This window comes from Leuciscus leuciscus (genome assembly GCF_965113295.1).
Source record: "Leuciscus leuciscus genome assembly, chromosome: 12".
NCBI classification, from domain to species: domain Eukaryota; kingdom Metazoa; phylum Chordata; class Actinopteri; order Cypriniformes; family Leuciscidae; genus Leuciscus; species Leuciscus leuciscus.
In genome coordinates, this window is record NC_138736.1 from 29,828,673 (window position 1) to 29,850,747 (window position 22,075).

At 41.2% G+C, this 22,075-nt stretch overlaps 2 protein-coding genes across 2 annotated transcripts; both read left to right on the forward strand.

Annotated features, from left to right (window-relative positions):
- Nucleotides 1-310: 310 nt before the first annotated feature.
- Nucleotides 311-6,079, forward strand: znf865 (zinc finger protein 865; the record flags this gene model as incomplete). The annotated part of the gene is made up of 1 exon (XM_082185732.1): nucleotides 311-6,079. The coding sequence occupies one exon, from the start codon at nucleotides 311-313 to the stop codon at nucleotides 4,829-4,831; it is 4,521 nt and encodes a 1,506-aa protein (XP_082041858.1). The 3' UTR covers nucleotides 4,832-6,079.
- A 2,731-nt stretch (nucleotides 6,080-8,810) lies between these two features.
- Nucleotides 8,811-16,757, forward strand: dbpa (D site albumin promoter binding protein a). The gene is made up of 4 exons (XM_082185759.1): nucleotides 8,811-9,810; nucleotides 11,115-11,546; nucleotides 13,637-13,881; nucleotides 14,533-16,757. The coding sequence occupies exons 1-4, from the start codon at nucleotides 9,621-9,623 to the stop codon at nucleotides 14,746-14,748; spliced, it is 1,083 nt and encodes a 360-aa protein (XP_082041885.1). The 5' UTR covers nucleotides 8,811-9,620; the 3' UTR covers nucleotides 14,749-16,757.
- Nucleotides 16,758-22,075: the final 5,318 nt, after the last annotated feature.

The following is a 22,075-nucleotide window of genomic DNA, read 5'->3' on the forward strand; positions in this document are numbered from 1 at the left end:
TTATTTATAGATTATTATTTAATCCAAGACTTCCAGACTTTTCTCACATGTAGTGGCCCATTACTATAGTCAAAACTCTGTTTGTTTGGGATGGACAGTCACAACATCAGACAAATTACTCCCACACAGACATTGCTTTCTAAAAACTGGAGCTGCTAGCAGATTGCTTTATATTGATTATTAGTGGCCCTAGTGCCAGATTTTTTTTGTCTGCACATCTTTTAGGTAAGATTACGTTGTCCACTTTGCCGCAGTACCAGGTGAACAGGGATTAAAAATCCTAAAAACGCCCCTCAACAGTGAGAGGGAGATGTTTCAGTTTGGAAAGTACCCTATGGACATTTTAGAAATGCTTAGTGGACACCAGGCTCACCAGTTCAAAGGACTGGGGCTGGAAAGACAACTGCAGCACCAACAACAAGTCCAGCTTCAGCACCAGCAGCAGCTTCAACAGCAGCAGCAACAACAAAGTGAGGCATCTGGTGGCCTCCTATCTGGGCTTGGACTTGGTTCCCTTCAAGGATCTAGAAGTAATGCATTTGCAGATTCTTCATCCTTATTTGCCAAAATGAGTGCGCCCCCTCCACCTCTTCCACAACAAACTCAGTCCTCATCGTCACAAAGCACACGTAAATCAAGCAAGATGAGCAGCAGCAGTGGGAGTGGCAGTTCTGCCTCTGGCTATCCACAATTTCTACGCACATTTCACCCTGCTGAGGCTGCACTAGCCCAGGAGCAGCTTCACTCAGGAATGGGGCGTTTCGATTTTGCTGGAGGAAGTACTGGAGGAGTTGTAACATCTGCGCCACCACCACCACCCTTGCACCCTGGTCTCTCTGTTCCTCAGCCATCTCCTGGACCATCCTCGTCGTCCCCCTCCCCTTCGAGTTCAACCACCACTTCTAATAATCCCCCCAGCAGTAGCAGCTCAGTGGCTGGATTAGTCGGAGCCCAGTCTGATGCAAGAAGTTTACACCAGCAGTTCAGTTGCATGCTCGCTGCAAACCAATACCTGTTTTCTGGAGTGCCCACAAATGCCAGTTTGGAACAGTTTCTAGTTCAGCAGGGTCCCCATAATCATCTTGGTCTTTCAGATTCGAATACAGGTCTTGCTCCTCCTCCAGCCCTTCATCCTTCCCACACCCATGGCCATCCAACTCCCCAGCCCCAACAACAGCAGCAGCAGCTGCCACCTCATGCGTTGTCCCACCCTCACAGCCATGCCCATCCACACCACCCTCTACACCCTGCCCCCCAACCATCACCACTTGGTGGTTTTGATTTCCAAGGTATTCCTGTTCTTTCGTCTAATCAACTGGCTTCCCTAATGCAACAAGAAGCAGGCCTGCCTTTGCCACTCCCACTCCATCTCTCCATACCAAAAGATGATGGCAAAGGAGATAGTGGATCTGGGGCTGGAGGAAGTGGAGGTAGTGGCAGCAGGAGAAAGAAAGCCATGGCTGGCTACCTGCCCCAGAGGAAGGCAGAAGGTAACAGTAGCAGCAGTACAAGCAGTGCTAACTGTCATGGCAGCTCTGGGGCACATGGTCATGATGGGTCCTCTGGTCTTGTGGGAGGAGGTGGAGGGGTTGGAATGAGGGGTCTTGGTGGTGACCCCTCCTCCATCCTCTCCTCGTCAACACCATCCTCCTCTTCTTCAACTGTCTCCTCCTCTTCTTCCTCTGCCCCATCTTCAAACTCTGCCTCTGTGCTGGTATCAAATATCTCTCAAAACCCCAAGCCTGAAAACCAGCAATCAATGACTCCCAATATCACACAGCCTGAGCAAGAACCACTCTTTCATTGTGGAGAGTGCGGCAAGTCTTTTAGCCACCTCCCAAGCCTTCGTCGACACATACGCTGCCATGAAGAAGACGGCAGTCGTCCCAACAGCAGCACAAACACAAACCCAAGTCATCAGCATCAGTCAGATCTCCCCCACTCAACACAAGATGGAATTTCTCAAAATTCTCACCACCAGCATGAAAATCCAGACCCCATGTCTTCCACTTGCCCAAGTCCAGATAAGTCATACTGTTGCAATGAATGTGGAAAGGGGTTCAAGAAGAGAGGACACCTGCTTCAGCATGGCATTATCCATTCTGGAGCTCGTCCATATGCCTGCTCTGTTTGTGAGCGTTCGTTCAACCGCAGAGAGTCTCTCACTCGACATGAGAAAATTCACGAAGACAAGCCCTACCGCTGCCCTGCTTGTGGCCGCTGCTTTAGAGAGAGCACTTCTTTGCTTAACCATGCTGCATCAGGTGACTGTGGCAAGCCAGGGAGGAGGTCTAGAAGCAGTGATGGTAGCTCAATAAGTTCAGTAGAGGGCAAAGTTGAAAGTGATTTTTCAGGTGGACAAATGACTGATACAAAAGAATTAGTATTTTGCAAGAATGAGGATAGCACAGCAGGGATGTCTTGTGACAGTCTGTATTCACAGGCAAGAAGTGCTAATCAAAATCCTGTGGGCAAAACTGAAGAAAAGTATAACCCTGAGTATTCAAGAGATCCTTACCAAACGTCATACAGGGTTGATGACTACCGTCGTCAACAGGGCAACCCATCATCCTACTCTGGAGACTCCTGTAGCAACAGCATGTCAAGTCCGGCGCTCAGAAAAGCTCCTTTAGCCCCAACACTTCATCCACACCCTCAAAATCAGCAGCACCATCACCAACAGCAATCTCATCTTCCTCTCTCCTCTCTTTTGGATGACTCTGAAGATGAAGTCACCAGTAGTGCCATGTCTGCCATTGCTGCAGCTGCTGCCGCCTCTGTCTTGCCTGCTGAAATGAATAGTACTGGGGGACGAGAGGAACGGAGAGACATTATTGGAGGTCTGTTAGGAGGGCTTGGCTTCGGGTCTATGGGTGCCTCGTCATCTACATCTACAGGAAATGGTGGGAATGAAGAATGCCTGAGTGGTTCAATGATACCTTTATCTCACCCCACCCAACAGCAGCCTAATTCACAGAATGCCAACAATCCTAATGCCAAACCCAAGCGGCCACGGAAGCCCAGACAGAAAAGAGAGCCGAGACCTGGTGGGGCTCCAGGAGAAGGAGTAAAACGTCGGAGAAGCAATCAGAGTGGTGCTGCTGGAGATGGTTCTGAAAGGCCTTATTTATGCACTGTTTGTGGACGGGGTTTTAGTAGACGTGAGACCTTACGTCGGCACGAACGTGTGCATACAGGGGAAAAGCCATTTCATTGTGACATCTGTGGTAAAGACTTCCGAGAGCCGTTTCATCTTACCAAACATCAGACTGTTCACTCGGGGGAGAAGAACTACAAATGTACCCTTTGTGGAAAAGATTTTGGATATGCACAGAGTCTGAAAAGGCATGAAAAACTGCATCTACGGGGAGATTTCAAGCCGAGGCGGAGTAAAACCAAATCTGCTGCAAATCAAGGGGGACCCGCTAATCAAGATCAATCTGATCAAACTAATCAAACCAACCCTGGCGCTTATTACTCCTATTCTCAGGATAAAGTTCAAGGATCTAATGCTAACACAAGCAACCAACCCCCTCCTAAGCTATATACATGTGAGATTTGCTGGAAATCCTTCCGCCATCACTTCCACCTAACTGCCCATCACCAAGCCATTCATGAACATGGTGGGGAGAAACTGTTTTCATGTGAAGTGTGCGGTAAGGCGTTTTCTTACTCCAACAGCCTGACCAGACATAGATTATCTCAACACGGTTTGACTCGTACTGGGCCAACAACACAACCAACAGGAAGTGAATCTATTGGAACTGCCCCATCTGTCTCTGAGAGTGAGGCTGCAACCAATGCACTCCTTCATATAACACCTGAAAGTGGAAGTCATGGAGTACAACAGCCCCATTCAACCATCGCTCACACACAGCATCCTCAGCCTGCTGGTTATTCTCCTCTCTTTTACACTCCAGAGTCAGGACATCACAGTTCAAATGTCAATTCACACCCCCAACATCTGCACTACTCAAACCCCACTATGGGTCCCCTCCAGCTTCAACAGCCAATCAGTGGGAAACAGCTAATTTATTCAGGGGTACCAGGTAACACCCTTCATTCCACTCCACCTCATATCCACATTTCGCCACCCCAGCACTCTCATCACCACCAGCAACAGCAGCACCCTTTTTCAATGCAGTCTCAGCATCTACAGCAAAGCCCTCAGGCCCAGGGAGATGCCACACAAAGGAAGAAAAAAAAAAGAAAGAAAAAATATAAACTGGCTAGTAGCATGCAGTTGATGACTGGATTCAGTGCTTACGAAATTGCTAGGAGGCGTATGTATTTAAAACGAAAGAAGTGCAGGCTTCAGCAGCAGATAAAGCGAAAGAAGTGGATTGCTCAGCTGAAATGGGCCAAGTTTACTGGAGCTGGGCTTGGTTTAAATGTTGGTGGAAGCACATGGCGTGCAGGGAGGTTAAGGTTTAGAGGCCTTCGGTCTCTCATTGTCCCCTTAAAGTCATATTCTTGCCCAGTCTGTCCCTTTACCACTTTTTCAAGCCGCATAATTCTTGCAGTGCACCGTGTAACCAGGCATCCACCAAGAAAACATGGCCGTCAGACTCGCCTGCGCTGCATAGTCTGTGGAAAACGTTCTCGAAGGCTACTGACAGCTCTCCGTCATCGGGCCCACCACCTCTCTCAAGGGGCGTTCTCTTGCTCTCGATGTCCCTCTAGATTCTGGAACGGAACCCTCCTGCAGCGCCACAAATTTGCTTGTCGGCGTGTCAGTAGAGGAATCAGAATGTCAATAAAGGGGACTAATGTTCTGAAGACAGAGGACCAGATTGAAAGATCAACAGTTGTGACAGGGTACAGGCACTAAGTAAACTGACATCTAAAAAAGTACAGGGATAACATGGAAATAGGCATAGAGGATTTTTATGGAAATTGCCACACATTCAACTCCTTAAACGTGGTCAGACTATAACCAAGGGAGTGCCTCTTAAAAATAAAAGACTCAGTTGATGTGAAAACAAGCCTGTACCTTAAGAACCATCCATTATATACATGGATCTCTAACACGGTTTCTCCAAAGGGGAAGAATATTCTAGATTATGGAACTGTTTTTGGTAGCACCTTTGTTGTAATGGTAGCATCTCTATCCTCTAAAAATGCATTCATTATGTATTTTCGTAACTTTATTTGTGCTGCAATGATGGATGCATACCAGTGAAAGTGAACTAATTTGAACAGTAACAATCTATTCTTTAAACTAGTTTCCCCCCAGTACTCAGAGCTTAACGGTATAGCCCTTGTTTACGCTCAGATATACGTAGCTTTTTTGTTCATTGTGGTGTTGCGTTTTGTTTTCCCCCTTTTGCTGTCTTCATGTTAAAATGCAAATGTTCGATCTGGAACTGAAAGTTACTGGTTTTGGGAAGAGGATCAAGTACATAATGTGTGTATTCCCTATGAACAACCTCAATTATGACACTCCAGGTTGAATTCAACAGTGTCTCAAAGAGGACTCTGCGGTGAAACTGTTAAAATGTGCAAAATATTCTACAGAGTCGATGAGAAGGGGACAGAATGGTGTTGCTAATGCCATGTTCCTGTGTTTAATGTCATCTGTTTTTTTTTAAGAAATATGTAAAGAAACCTTTGCAGGTGTTTCTATGGCAAGTGTTAATGTCTTTGGTTGCGAGATTGGCTAGCGGGTGAGAGGAATAGCCAATCTGTACTGTACAATGCGTATTATATTTTATTATGTAACAGTTTTTCTTTTTTATTATTCAAAGTATATGTTTTTTTTTTTATCATTTTTACTATTTTAGGGGTGGGTGGGTATGTGGCAGGGCCTGTCATTGTAAGATGTGGGGAATATATGTGTCGGTGTGATTTTTGTTCCCTGCCCCTTTGATCTGTTTAACCCAAACCACAGTTTAGCCCAGCTTTCCCAACACTATTGTATTCATTCTCAATACTTTTACTTAGCTCTACTGTCCCAATGTTTTCCTCTCAGTAAACTAAAATACAAAATATAAATACTAAACAACTGTTTTCTTTTTCTGAGTCAACAGAAATGTTGAGTTTCTCAGAAAGCAAATAAAAAGATAGGAAATGTACAGTTTTTTTGTTTGAGTACGTTGTATTTTCTTTTGAATGTTTATTAGAAGCAGAGCTCTTCCTCTTCAGTGAGCAGATTGGATTAATTGGTTATTTATGGCATGTAGGTTAAATGATTTATAAACATCAAATTAAAGGATACGACCAGGTGTTACGCATCTGGTGCCATGGTGCCGTGTTCAGCGGGATGGTGCTGTTTACAGCTCACATGTGTTGACACATGCCCTATGCAGTGCCACACACTATTAGAGTTGGGGGGAAGAATGCCTTTAAGGGTACTTTGGTTTGGTGTGTCAGAGGAACACAACCGTCTGTTCACTTAGTTTTTCTCTCAGTGTCTCCAAGCAAAAGTTTAATGAGTTCAATACAGGACATCATCTCACATGGCTTAATTGAAAATAACGTGAAACTGCAAGTTGCAAATGATGTCCTCTAGGTGGCAGTAATGTTCTCTGTGTAGCTGTGTTCTCAGAAAACAAATCAACTTGATTGGCCTTGCAAGGCTTGTACAGTGCAGACTGTCGAACACATCATGCAAAATACCAGTGATTGTTTTTTTTTCTTCCTATCAGGACCATGCGTATTGTCTTCAATTGTTTCAACTTCTGTTACATTGTACTTTAAGTGTAAGGAATTTTCAGATTTAAATTGACTGTCTTTGTATTCTCATGTTTTGTTTAATAACTTTTCTCCTTTACAACCAGGTTTAAAGTGAAAATCCATATACAGTTTTCATACAGAAACCCTTGATTTATCTGAAATTTCAGGCAAAGCTGTGATTTACTGCCCTGAAAAAAAAAAAATATATATATATATATAAATTTTTTTTTGTATTTTTTTTTTTTTTTTTTTGCTCTGCTCAGTATTTCATCATTTGGGTATTGGTCCTTGTGAACGCTTGTATGAAGTAAAACTTCCTTGTAAGCTAGCGTGAAACAAGTCTATATGCTGCAGTTCACGTTTGAGCAGTAAGTAGCCTACATTAATTTAAATCACTTAATTTAAAATATAGGTACCTGCCATATAAATAGAATTCCACCCCAATAAAAATATTTTTTACAACTAATTTCTTAACATTTTCAGTGTGATAACTGAATAAGGACCTTTCAAAATCCACTCATGAGGAGTCATTTCTAGCCAGTGACACTGAGCTGAGCATAACTAGGAAAAAGTTATATACACTACAGAAATTGCCAAGCTTTTTAAACGTTTTTCGGTTGACTTTATCAGGACTAAAAATCACAATTTCAGAATTATCTGATATTTCTGTTTTCCGTGACCATGCAAATCCTGGATAAAGAAAGACTTAAAGCCATGGAAATTCACTGGTCAAAAGGTATGTGATTCCTCCATATTTGTCATTTAAATTACAAGCATGTTTAGGCCTACTATGCAGTTGAAAAATCGGTAAAATATTTATTCATGAATTAAATTGTTTAATTTAAGATTATTTCCATTGGTTCAAATTGGTTTCATTCATTTACACACAAAAAGTTATTTCTAGTGTGTTGCTTCTTCCCCTTCTCTGCGTACAGCTTAATAAAGATCAGATGTTTAAATTTTATTTCAAAAGTATATAATAATAATTTCTCCCTTTAAATGGTGCATAATATATCAGTTATGTAGACAGAAACTCCAGTCTGTCTATTAGTATGCATAACAATCCCTGTGGATGGAACCTTATTCGAATTTGTTTTCATTTTTAAACACGCAAAGGCAGATTCCATTTGATCTCTGCTTCTGACAAGAGTTGCCGGCTCTAATCCACAAAGATCTCACCAATTCGTCTTTGCATGTTGTTGTACACTCATCTCACGCGGCACTAGCATGGGGAAAACTCTGGGAGGAGCGACTGACCTAGTTTTGTCCAATTGGATCTCGCGAAGGGCAGATACTGACCTACTTTAAGCCAATCGCGTGAAGGAGAGGCCGCCGGTAGGTAGCGATCGCGCGTGCCTGAGCCATGTGCTCGCGACGAGGTCTAGTGCTGGCCTTAAGGTACTGTGGAAATACATTTGTGTCGGCCAAACCGATGTGCTCACGTTTTTGGATTATTCTGGCCAATGCAACTAGAAACAAATGAGAGAATGAATGAATCTGACGATGTCTAGAAATAGCAGCGCAACTAAGAGTCATAGTTTGAATTCGGATGGACTACAAGTCTACAACTGCAATTAAAATAGTTGCATTCTTCTGTGTCCCAAGTTCCAACTTCTTAAAATGTTTCCATATCTATTAACTTTCGCAGGAACATTCTCACAAGCAATATAGCTTCTGCACTGTTCATTGCAGCCCTCACTTGTTTTTTTAAGGCAACTTTGTTAAGCGTATAGCTATAAACAACAATGACGTGCCGCTCTTTTGACACATTTTACAAATACGATTCATTAAAAATTTCGAATACACATTTTCTATTAATAATATGTCCATTCAATTTGAATAAAGTCCTTTAAATATCATTAAAATTGTGTAATTGACCCGTATATGTTTTATATCGAGCCTTGTCATTTGTCATTCTGCTTGGATGTGTGTAGCCTCCCGTTCAAATTAGTTCGATCTATGAAAATGTAACGGCACAGAAGAGGTTCGTGAAAAACAGGGGTGGTCTGATATTAATATGTAAACCAGGACACATCCTATTGGCCAGAGCGGCTTGTTTATCATATTATGGGCGTTAAGGCGAGGAGGTGTGTATAATGAATAATGAATAGCCCCGCCCCTGAGTGCCGTTCCCCCGTGAGAGGTGATGTCACGAGCGCTCGCTGCCCGTGTACGTTCCAGCTGACTTTTTGCTACGATACCGAGCGCTCGCTTTACCGAGTGCCCGAAGAAAGAAAGAGAGAGAGAGAGAAAGAGAGAGGTTGCGGAGGTTAGCAACAAAAATAACGAGAAAGAGAGAGAGCAACAAAGAGGGCAGAGGAATAATAACAGCCATCAGTCTTAACCGTCATAGCTCACGTTTAATTGTTTATTAACCATCTTTTTATTTGCACACGGAGTTTTTCCAGCACTCTCGATTCGATTCAGTCTGGTATTATAGTTTACTCGCAGTTTCCTTCAGACTGTGTGGGATTGAATTTTTATCTCTGCCTCCATGGACGCCCGTTTAATCCAACTCATTCGGTTTTTCGGGGAATATTTCTGTCCTGGACGCGAGGAGCACCAGTCAAATGCGATGACATACGTCAACAAATGAGCGGCGATCCCACGGAAGCTTCACTGAACGCGAAACAAACATCACAATATTATTTCAAAGGAGACAGTGCGTTTGAAGAGGATGAAGTAGATCTCCTGCATCTTTCTCACTCGAGCGGACCCTACAGGACGTCAGTTCACTTCAGTTTTCTAATGGGAACGCATCGGGACTTTGAATGCGAATTTTAAACGCTTATAAACACGGCGCGAGGCGTTCATTCAACTGCCAAACTCAGCTTTTAGTGCTTTTCTACTTTTGATTGAAACATTTGATTCAGTCAACCAGCCCAACTGTCCAGTGATCTGAAGTTATTAACTGGTTGAACCTGGACGAGGTGTTACACCGAGGAATGTCCAGGCCAATTTCTCAGCTATTGCCACCTGACCTTCCAGCAGGGACCAGTCCACAGCTCGGTCCTGCCAACCCTGCAGGCACCACCACCAATGGCCACCTGAATAATTCCATGGCCAGTCTGAAATCCCTTCTTCAGCTGCCTATTAAAGGGGACCAGAGAGGGAAAGACTGCTGTGCGATGAAAGGTGACTCTCTCACTATCTCATCCACTAATCCACTATTGCTTTTACAGTGCATGTCTCTTAAATTGCGTCTTTGTTAACATAATATGTTACCCACAATATTGTTTTTGTTTAGAAAGAATTTTGGGGTAGTCAAATTACAAATAGAGAGCGGCAATATAACTTTTGCTGCCTCCAAAGCTCTGGGCTGGTATACCTCAGTTCTGTGCAACCAGGAAACATCTTCTATTATTCATTCAGTCTGGCCGTTTCCTCAGCTGGATGAATAAATCGTTGACAAATGATGTGAATTGACGGGTTCACTACAAATTAAAGAAATTAGGGGCCTCTCCCCTCTCTTAAAGGGATTTCTGAAGCTCACTGCCATTAAAGGGATGCCATCCTAAAATTCATTGAGACGTTGTCTTATACGGAAGTACACATTACTATTTGCTCAAATTGCGCCCTCGTGTGGATAATCTATGCCACATCAGCGATATGAGGTTAAAAGTAATCAGGAAGAGGAGGATGAATACTGTGACAACACTTTTAATAAATGGTTAACGTTGTATTGTTAAAATGTATTGTTTTTTTCTCTAAATATGAGTTTGATATTGGTAAATATTGCAGTGTGATGATGCTTCCACTGCTGTGCTTTGTTTGGCACTGTTGAAAACTCCCACTCCCCACCAATATCCTTTTTTTTCTTCCTCTTTCCATTTATTACGGTTTCCTTCTCGAACATTCCTCCACTTCCCATTTGTCAGGACACTGTATTGTAGAGTAAAACACAGCTTTTTCCCTGCTATCACTATGCAGCACATATTCCCCAGCTCCATCTTCAAAAGCCCCAGTGTTGGAGATGACAGCTCAGCTCTCTGCTTCCCTCTGAAGCACTCATGCAGCATTCTCATTTGCCAGCCAGAACTACACCCCCCCATTACAAATAAAAGATAATTCAACATTTTAATAAACATTATGGTAATGATTAATTTAAAAATCTCTAATTCCTGCTGATATCTGAATTGGTACTCATATATCAGCCATTCCTAGAAATTTGTATTAATTTTCATAAATTATGCATTTATTATTAACTATGCTATGGTAAATTAGAGAGTGTGTGTGTGTGTGTGTGTGTGTGTGTGTGTGTGTGTGTGTGTGTGTGTGTGTGTGACTATAGCCAGATTTTTTATTTTATTTTTAGAGAATGGACATTCACATTGCTGTTGTAATTTTGCAATTTAACTTTCCATGAAATATTTGCTAATTTATTTATGATTAAATAAATAAAAACTCAACAGATTATTGTTCTTTTTTGCCACTCTCAGATAAAGACAAACCTCTGGACTCTGAAGAGGATTCGTTGGGTCCAGTTGGGGGCATGAACGGTGGGAACGGCACCCTGCGTTCCACTAACCAGTCTGCCTTCCTCGGACCATTGCTGTGGGAGCGTACGTTGCCGTGCGACGGCGGCCTGTTCCAGCTACAGTACATGGACCTGGAGGAGTTCTTGACGGAGAACGGGATGGGGTGCATGCCGTCGGGAAACACGTGCAGTACGGCCGCTCAGGTCCCTTCTCAGAGCACACAGTCGGCCGTACCCAGTCAGAGCTCCCAGTGCCCACCTTCATCATCTCCACCCTGTTCTTCCTCCGCCTCCTCCATTTCTTCCCTCTCTTCATCGTCTTCATCATCCTCTTTACTGGGTCTGGACGTGCCGCAGGGCCCTGGACTGCTGGGAGGTCCGGAGTGTCTACATGGTAAGAACCTTTCATTAGGTTTAGGTTTCTTTAGCTTGCTTAATTTTTAGTTTGCTAAACTGACTTAAATAGTTACGTGACCATATTGCATTTTTTTAGTGTGTGTCTTTATGATAACCAGTTATTTTGTCTCCTCCACTTTTTTTTGTGTGTTCATTGGTGTGAACAAGAGCAAGACAGTCTCAGCGATTCATGTAGACTGCAGTGATGCATGATGGGATGTCTGAAACTGTTGGCCTCTGATGCCAAGGGCAATGCAGGCTTTGAAGCTTTAAGGGCACAGCTGTGTGTGTGTGTGTGTGTGTGTGTGTGTGTGTGTGTGTGTGTGTGTGTGTGTGTGTGTGTGTGTGTGTGTGTGTGTGTGTGTGTGTGTGTGCTAGTGCATGTAGAGTGGAAATGTTTCTTTACAGCATAATCATCAGAGCAGATAATAACCTCATGCAATATTTGGGGAAGCACCAAATTTAGCTTGACCAAGCAAAATAAATCATTCCTAACTAGCAATGTACTGCATTAGTGACTGCACAAAGTACTACTTATAAGCGCAACGACAGTGTTAAATTAGTGTGCAATATTCTGCACTGTATTAACTAAAATATCCATTTGAATTTTCAAAATGCTGCACAGAAAGAGAGAGAGGAAAGACCGCTGGAGATGGTGGGTGCATTTCTATTGCATGCTTTTAAATCTCTCTCTCTCTCTCTCTCTCTCTCTATTTCTCTCTGACTCCCCCTCCCTCCCGCTCCCTCACACGTTGAGGCCATGTGCAGTCGACTTGTCACGTGCCGATGCAGAAAGCAATGGAGAGAGAGACTGAGGGGAAAGATCGGATAGGGAAGAAGGAGGGACGAGAGAAATAGAAAGAGAAAGCTAAAACGATAGATATACGTTTTAAGAGATATGTATGCATATGCAAATGCCGTTTGGATGTCTCAAACAGATCAAAGTTGTGTGTATGGATATGTGTGACTAGATAGATATAGATAGATAGATAGATTGATTGATTGATTGCCTTTGTATGGCAATATAAACATTGAATGTCATTGTGTGTTTGTATAGCTTGTACTATGTGAATTGTGCACACAGCTGTGTCTCTTGTTTATGTCTCCTCCCTCATAGAAAGGAAGAGGCCCAAAGGACAGCTGGTCTTATGCATGTCCATGGGAAAAAAACACTTCTTTCCCCTCTTGCTAGATTTTAGATAGACGAGGATTAGTACAGGAACTGGACAATACGTCGTCGGTTTGGTGGGAGGGGAGCTGGCTTTATGTAACATTCTTCCTATATCACTTCGTGTTGTTCTTTGTGTGTTGTCTTAATGAATGAAAAACAAATCTTTGGCAGGACTCCTGAGTGCTCAGGGCTTAGAAGCTCATTATTAAATTACAAAGAATTTGATTATGTTTACATGAGCAAATTGGGCTTTCAAGAGCTGTTTTAAGTCTGAAGCTGGATTGTTCTGTTGTTGCAATAAACAGAATGATCTTATTTCAACATTTACATGAGATGATTAAAGGTGCATACAACAGTAAACGTTACATGCACATAATTACCTCTTAATTATACGTGTGTCTCCTAAATACATTATTTCTGTGTAAGAAATCGCTCAGGAACAATTTAAAGCAGCAACTGCCATTACAGCTAATGTATCATAATTAACGTCAAGTGCTCGCCTTCCAATCGCAGTGTTATCAGCTGCTCTAAAAGCATATTTCAAACTAAAAAGAGGAAGAATATATGGGAAGTAAGCAATGGAAAGTGCTGTCACTGGAAAACGAGGCCGAATGAATTTAAACGATCTCGACCATGAACAAAATGTGAGTTTTATGAGGTTTGTTGGATGTTTATGACATGAATTGAAACTGCAGGTTGCCTTGTCGACCTTGCCTGCCAGCTGCTGAAATTGGGCAAGTGTCCACATTGGCTTTTGGTGCACCCTTGTGGCCAAAACAAACCACTGCAGCTGGTCAGGGAACATACACATCTATTGTTCATAATCCTCTTTGCCTTTAGCCCAGACGCGTGGTGTTTTCATCTGTATGGTGACGAGAGAGGCAGTTTTTTCCTTACGCTTCCCTCTTTCTCAACAGGGGCTCAAACTGTACCACCTGACCCTTCTCCGAGCCCATCATGCCCACCTCCGCCGGTGGTGCCACCCACCAATGCGGCTGATGTAATGGTGAACTTTGATCCCGACCCCGCTGACCTCGCTCTGTCCAGTGTCCCAGGTCAGCAGGCGTTTGACCCACGCAGGCATCGCTTCACAGAGGAGGAGCTGAAGCCTCAGCCCATGATCAAGAAGGCCCGTAAGATGCTGGTCCCAGATAATCAGAAGGTACTACACTGCATTTCATTTTAGAGATTGTTTTCCAGATTCCAGATTGCTGCTGGAAAAACGTCCATGAATAATCAATGAAAATTAAATATTAAAAAATTATCTAGTTATGTTATACAGTTTTAATTAGCATCATCTTATAAAAATCTCAACTGTATTGTTATTATTCTAATTATGAAATATTATGATGGATATATAATATGCACCAATATTAAAATTCTGGCCAATAATTAAATTAATATGAAGCCAATAATAAATAATAATTGAATTGCAAATAACAGATGAATTCCCGATGCTAAAATTCTACACTAAACATTAAAATGCTACAAGTGAATTTAGGCATCACAACAATAAAATGTACAGTAGGTACAGTATTCTTATTCATTTTGAGGTTTGCTGAAGATTACATTTAACAGTGTTATTAAATTAAAGGAATAGTTCACCCAAAAATGAAAATTATCCAATAATTAATTTACTCGCCCTCAAATCATCCTAGGTGCATATGACTTTCTTCTTTCAGCCGAACACAATCGGGGTTATATTAAAAAATATCCTGGCTCTTCCTATCTTTGTAATGGCATTGATTAGTGCCCGAGTTTTTGAAGTTTTTGAATTATGATCTGACCCATTTTCCCCTTTTCACCCTTAAAGGACGACAGGTACTGGAACCGGCGCTACAAGAACAACGAAGCAGCGAAACGTTCTCGCGACGCCCGCCGGCTCAAGGAGAACCAGATTTCAGTTCGAGCGGCATTCCTGGAACGGGAGAACGCTGCCCTTCGACAAGAGGTCGCCGATATGCGAAAAGAGCTGGGCCGCTGTCGCAACATCATCAACAAATACGAGAGCCGCCATGGAGACTTGTGAAAAGGAGAAAGGAAAAAACGGAAGAAAGAGAAAGACAATTACTGCTTTTGAAATAGCGTTTCAAGGGCTGTTCAACTCATCCTGGAATTGCATTTTCTCATAGCGATTGCTTCGAATGAGCACTTCGAGACTGTTCACAAATTTCTTTTCGTACGTGCAGGGATCTGTTGAATTTACTGGGGCGGCGCTTAATTGAATCAAATGCTTGAAAATTGTGGTTCAAAGCTGAACAGCTCCAGCACAAGGGATGCGCACAAGGACTACATGCAAGCACAAGCGTATTTCATAAGCATCAGCTCTTTTCCTAGGATACCACCCAAAACTTTGACTGTGGATGTGCAATCCAATCTCTCTTAAATACTCACGGATCATAAAGGCAGATAATTTATAATGTCATGTAGCCCTTGTGAACATCCTCTTTCTATAAAGGATGATTTTCTCAGAGAGAGAATTATACAGGAGGTGGTAGATATGTCATTTTTTCTATGACGAAAAAACATTGTATATTTTTGAACTGTTAGGGTCAGCTATAATAGACTAGATGAAGAGGCGGAGGAGAGAACGCGGATGGCAGCGAGAGCGAGAAAGATTTTGACATAGGAAAACTGTATATTTTTATACTTGCAGAAGCAGGCAGGCGATGAGATTTTGGAAATAATCTTTTTTGTATATTTTATATATGGGTGGGAGGGTTTGGGGAGCTGGACTGAAAGAGGGCTATATGAAGAAAAAGTCAGGATCGTTATCATTAAATGATATATTTTCAACATCAGGAGCAGCCAAGCAGGTCAGGAAGAACAAGACTTAAGGGACGAATGTCATTAAGAGTAACGGAAAGAAAAATAGTGAACATGAAAACTGTATAGTTTAATTTTTTTCATCATGGGTTTGTTCAAGCACTTGTTTTGGTATCTTTGATTCCTTTTCTTAAAATTTAATGTGTGTGTTTGTTTTATCCTGAGGTGAGAGAAAGAGAGAGAGAAAGATGGCATTACATCCTGTCACTATGTCTGGGAAGGTTTTTTCATGTATATATTTAAATGTTAAAGCAAATACGTCCACACACACTCTTTTTGACACAAACTGGACGTGGGTTTCTATGGCCAGTACAATATATACATATATATGCACAAACAGACTCTTTGAAGACGTGAACCACAGAACTGTTAAACACAGCAATATTGTTTCTCTCTCTTTCTCTCTTCCTCGAGCTTTTGACGTTGTGATCGGTGCTGGTTTGGCATTTCTCACCCAGGTCAGCGAGTGAGTTGCATGCTGGCGCATGCATATTTTTCCGGTGCAGGAATAAAACACTCTTCGTGTTTACGACCGTTATTTTATATGGTGCTCACCCAGTCTCTTGACCCAAACGCACATAACCCAACAGTTATAACCTGTTTGCCTATAACCTTTGCTCTCTTTTGATTTTTTATGATTATTGATCAGTGTATGAGGAATCGTGTATATATATATATATATATATATATATATATATATAGACCTTCACAAGTATATCTATACCTCCTCAAAAATTAACCCCACATCCCCCAAAAAAGACATGCACCCTAATACTACTGTACCATACAAAGTACAATATTATATTATATATTAAATATTGAACTATTCTCTCACTAGATATATGTGTGTACATGAGTATATGCTTGAATATGTGACTATAGATGTAATTTGCATAACTTGAATATATAAATGTAGTATCTTTCCGATAAAAAAGACAGATCTGATTTCTTATCAGTTTTCTCAGGTGTCTGGGATGACTATAAAAAAACACGCCATGCTGATCAGCGAAACTGTGGCTTTTTTGCTTGATTGCTGTCCAATTCTTTGAAGCCAGCTAATGGTGGCTGTATAATTCCACAGAAATGAATAGTGCACTACCAACTTTTTTTGGAGGAAGATTCTGTTAAAAAAATGGAAAGAAAAAAAAAACAGTGCTGGATATATAACTTTATTATATTAATGATAGGAATTAAATGTATTTTCCTTTTGAACCTTGTTGTTCTATTATTACGATTGCTTGCAATATCATTGCTGTTGTTATGATTATAATTCTCACGTTTCTTTTCACTGTTTTCTCGCAACAACTTGCTTTTCAAAGGAAATGTGTTGCTCTCTTACCTCCCTTGTAACTGCAAGACCATCTTGAATTACTCAGTCGAGCCCGTTCACTGTTGGAACCATCCACCGGGACTGTGCAAGGCCTCAAGTGCAATGGGGGGGTCAACGCAATCTTGTCCTTGTGTGTATGAATTTGATATAACCTGAAACAAACAAATAGTAGACTGACTGTTCCTTTCTCTTGACAGAACTTCTTCTACCACTTTTGACTCTTTTTGATGCCATGTCAGAAACGTACAGTTTGTTAAAAAGAAGCTTAAATCAAGTGACGGTTGAAACCTTAATGAGCTTAAAAACTTTTGACAGTGCTATTTTTCTATGTAACTGTGTGCACATACACTTTCATGGGCATTGGTAGCCTGTCGACACTTTTGTGACGGCACACTGCTAAATGTTATTGCGGGTATTGTATTCATCATTTTATCCCTTTCCACATGTGGATTTTGAACAGCTCCCTGTTTGTGACTGTTATGAACTATGAATCCCATGAGTGCACCACTACCAAACATCACTTGGTAATGTCTACTGTTCCTGCCTATAGGGATGCTGGGAAATGTGCTCTGGCTTTTTTTTTTTTTTCTCCCTAAAACACCAATAAATAATTAGCCCTATTCACTGACAATGAATCCCTTGTGCTGTAAATACCAATTAACATCAGAATTGATGGTTGAAAGCAAAGTCATTTGTAAATGGGACATTTTGAATGAATGTCTTGGAATCTAATCAGATGCTGATTTTTCATATAAACCACTGGTAGACCAGAACAGTATGCCAAACTCTGACTCAATTTGAATGATCATACAAATGAAATAGCAGCTCAGCCCTTGCTTACGCATTTTGTTTACTCTGTGCTATTGTCAGTCTCTAAGCTAATTGAATAAAGGTTAACAGCAGCTGTCACACACCCTGTCAGCCAACTATCCAAACCAGTTTCAGGCATGCAAAAGGCTCTTTTAACCTGCTTGCATGCCATCTGTTTGGCCTTGCCCATTGAAAGCTTACGTCAATGCGCGCCTATTATGCGGCTAAGTCTTCTCATAGATGTATATTAAGACTGTAGGTGAAGATTTGAAACTGTTCCAATCTAAAAGACCACAAAAGGTCATGTAAAGTAAAGTTCTTCATCTCTGAAAAGCATTCAAATATAGCATCCATTCACCCAAGTGGCCTTCGACAGACTGCAGGTGAAAAGCTTGAAATTGCAGACAGAAATGTCTTCACTTCACTGAAAAGTCTCACAGCGACTAAGTTTCAATTAAGTTAGGGATATGTGTGAAATATTATGTCTGTACATAACACTTTTCTAGGTGTATTGGAAACGGTCTAGCCTTGGCACTGATCGAGTCAAGTCAAGGTTTATTGTTCTGCTGCACTAGAGACTAAACAATATGTACTTTCTCCAGCGCGCTCATTTAGCATGAGACAGTAAAAGGAAATAGAAAAATAAAAAGAACATTACCAGGAGTGGGCAACAATGAATAGGACATTAATATGAAATGTAGTGCTCTGTATAGTGCTATATTGCAGTGTTGAATAGAGAATTATTTCACTGAGGTTGGTACTGTAATTTCATACACATTTGCATCCCTTTCAGCGTCTAGTAGACTTTTCAGGTAGGAGGTTGGGGGAGGTGGTGAGTCACTGCTATTGAGCATCATGATGGTTTGAGGAAAAAGCTTGCCGTTGGACCTGATGGTTAGTGTTGTGCGGGTAAAAAGGGTAGGCTAACATTAGATGACTAAAAATAGGACCGGCTCACGTTGGTCTCCCAAGGGGCTCTAGTGGTCAGCTTGTGCTGTATTCGCCAAGAGGCTGGGGGCCATAGTTGTCAACTGATTATATATGCAGAGGGTTTGGAGGGCTCTAACAGCCTGAGGCCCTGAGGCTCGAGGTCCATAATCCAGGCCTGGCCATACAAGCTTCATAACATGCCAAAAGTCATTTATGTTTGATTACAGTGATGTCCCAGAACAGGCTGGCCCTGACAAACTTTGGCCAACCTGTTGATGGTGGTGAAGATAAGGCCTTGTTTTGATGTTTTTAATTATCTTATGGAGAAAAGATGTACAGTAGGTGGCTCTTTTCCATTAATAAGGAGGTGTTTGAGTCCTATTGTATGTTCCTTTATGATGTGAGTCCACAAGAAGTTGAAGCTGTTAACTATAATTACTGAAAAAGAAAGGATATTAAAGGACGTGGTACTATCACCTTAAAGTGAATATTCTGTCAACATTTACTCACCCTCATGTCCAGGGCCGTTTCTAGGCATAGACAAGCCTAGGGGACCACAAACTGGATGGGGTGCTTATGAGTGCATCAACTCCCTGTTGTTAACATGTTAACATAAGCACAATGCATTTTAGCAAAAATATTCACCATGTGCTAAGTACATTTAAGCAGCTTAAAAAAACATTGGGAAACATACTGGGAATTTCATTAAAGCCTTTGTTTCATTCACAGAATTATAGGGCAAGGTTTGCTAAATTCATATTTGTGTAACGAAAAGACATTATCATGTGATATTTTGATTTCATTAATTCAATTTACTTAGAATGTTAAGTAATATTACTAAACTATAATTTAATATATAGGCTACTTGCAGTCGGGCTAAGTGTTTTAAAAAAGTATGCTTAAGTTTATAATTTATAATACTGTAATGGATCCACTGGAGGCAAGCTTATTGAGAACCCAAGTACAGTTTATTACAAACAAGATCAGACATGAAACAAAAACATGGCATGGCATGGCATGGCATGAAAACTCAAAATGAAGACATGGACATGGAACAATATTTGACAAAGATACATGGCAAACATGAGGGCTTAAATACACAGACTAATTACAAGACAAGGGACACCTGTGAACAATGATCAGACAATTAAATAATAACAAGACACATGGCAGGATCACATGACAAATGGAATCACATGACAAGACAGAAACATGACAAAACCAAAACGTGAAAAATATACATAATGAGTATCGATTAATCGATAACTGATTCAAGTCGAACACACCTGCACTGCATCCAAAATCAAATACTTCCCTACTATTTAGTATGTGAAAAACAGTATGCCAACAGAGTAGTATGTCCGAATACATGCTGTAAGATGCATCCCAATTTGCGTACTTATGCACTATCCTATGACATTTTTAGGCATAAATAGTGTGAGTAGTGTGTTCACACTGAAAATTGTAAAAGAAAAAGTGCACTTTAAATACCCAGATGATGGTCGATGCCGATAGCCTTGTGGGCAAGTGCGCCATTCGAGTTCGAGTCCCGGCTCGTGGACCTTTCCCAAACCTGTCCCCAAGTGAGAGACACTACCTGTCTAGCTACTGTCCTATCCAAATAAAAGGCAAAAACGCCACAAATAAATCTTTAAATACCCGGATGATGCACTAAATTAACGGGAAAATAACAAAGTGTGAAATGTTGGACTCTTCATGCACTTGACTCCAATGTTGAATGACAAAATAACATAAAATGTACACACTACACAGATGCGTACATAGTGCATAAATACATAGAGTATAAGAGCATACTGTGTAGTGTGTAATTTGGGACGCAACTATAGTATTCGAAAAACAGTAGGCGAAAAGTCCCTGGATGATCTAGCCTACTACTTTCTGCTAGATTCTGCTAGAAAACACGGGAGACGATTTACAAATGGCATCAACGCAACTGAGGGGTGTTTCCAAACAGCGTTTTTGCACTCTTGAATTCAAGGGCACTTCCAGAAGGGGACGTGATTTGTAGGGGTGAGAAAGTCAACAACTGAATCCCTCCACAAAGGGCCCTTCCACAAGTCCGTTAGCGACGGGAACATGCGATGGTCACTTCAAGGAAGTAATTTAATTGTTGATGGTCATGTGACCGAGGATGACAGGTCGCAATTAATTTTAAATCTAGACATGGCCAGAGAGTTGGAGTCATATCTGTTAAACGTTGTTTCGTTTTGTTGTGCTATACTACACGGGTCACGTGACAATAACAACATGGCGGATGTAGCATGTCCGAATTTTATTCATACTATATAGAACATATTTTTTTAACAGTTGCGAAGTAAGTTCAAATTCAAAAGTAGTATCTACTCTGGCAGAATGCGATTTCGGACGCAGAACTAGTGTTATCCAATTCACGTGAAAAGAGTCTTGAATCAATTCCTTAACAAAATTTTTTTATTTAATTGAATTGAATTTTCACATTGGCAAAAGCACATAGGCATTCAAGAAATATTAAAGTCATGTCAAGTCAAGTCAAGTCACCTTCATTTATATAGCGCTTTTAACAATAAAGATTGTTTCAAAGCAGCTTTACAGTTATAAAATTAAAGTAACTGATTATTTTGGCTTTACAGCAGCTCTAGAATAAAGTTATTGTCCAGCTAAAGTTAGTTTTGATTGATTCATTTCCGTTGCAAAGATCATTAGTTATTAACTTAGGGGCTGCTTACACGACACTGTTCTAACAGATGGTTAGAAAGTTGTAAAAGTCGTAAGAAAGACGGTTAAAGTCATAATAGTCATTTGGTTCCATTAAAGCTCTGAGGAAGAACTAACCCTTGCAGCATGTACTGTGCAGGCTTTAAGGATTAGTTCACCCAAAAATGAAACTTATCCCATAATTTACTCACCCTCAAGCCATCCTAGGTGTATATGACTTTCTTCTTTCAGACGAATACAATCAGAGTTATATAAAAAAATCGTGGCTCTACTTGGGAGTGAATGGTACCCTAGATTTTGAAGCCTAAAAAAGCACATCCATCCATCACAAATTAAAGTAATCCGTATCTAGTTCCGGCAGAAGAGTGACCTCTGACCCAACGCATGACGTATTGACGAACGTGGAAGCACAGAGGATAGACCAAAGCAAAACACAGGTCACGACTTAGACGTCTAAAACGAGAATTGTTGGAGGATTTCGATAGAAGAGAAAAGGAGCTTGAGTTTGTTGCCCAGCTCTATTTGTTTGACCCGTCTACTCTCACCTAAACTTACGCTAATCCTACATCATGTGTCATGCGTCGGGTCAGAGGTCACTCTTCCACCAGAACTAGACTTGCATACGGTAAGGTTGTAATTATGTATATTTTTCTTACAAAAACCCATCGCTTTGCTTCAGAAGGCCTTTATTAACCGTATGGATTACTTTTATGACGGGTGGATGCACTTTTTTGGGCTTCAAAAT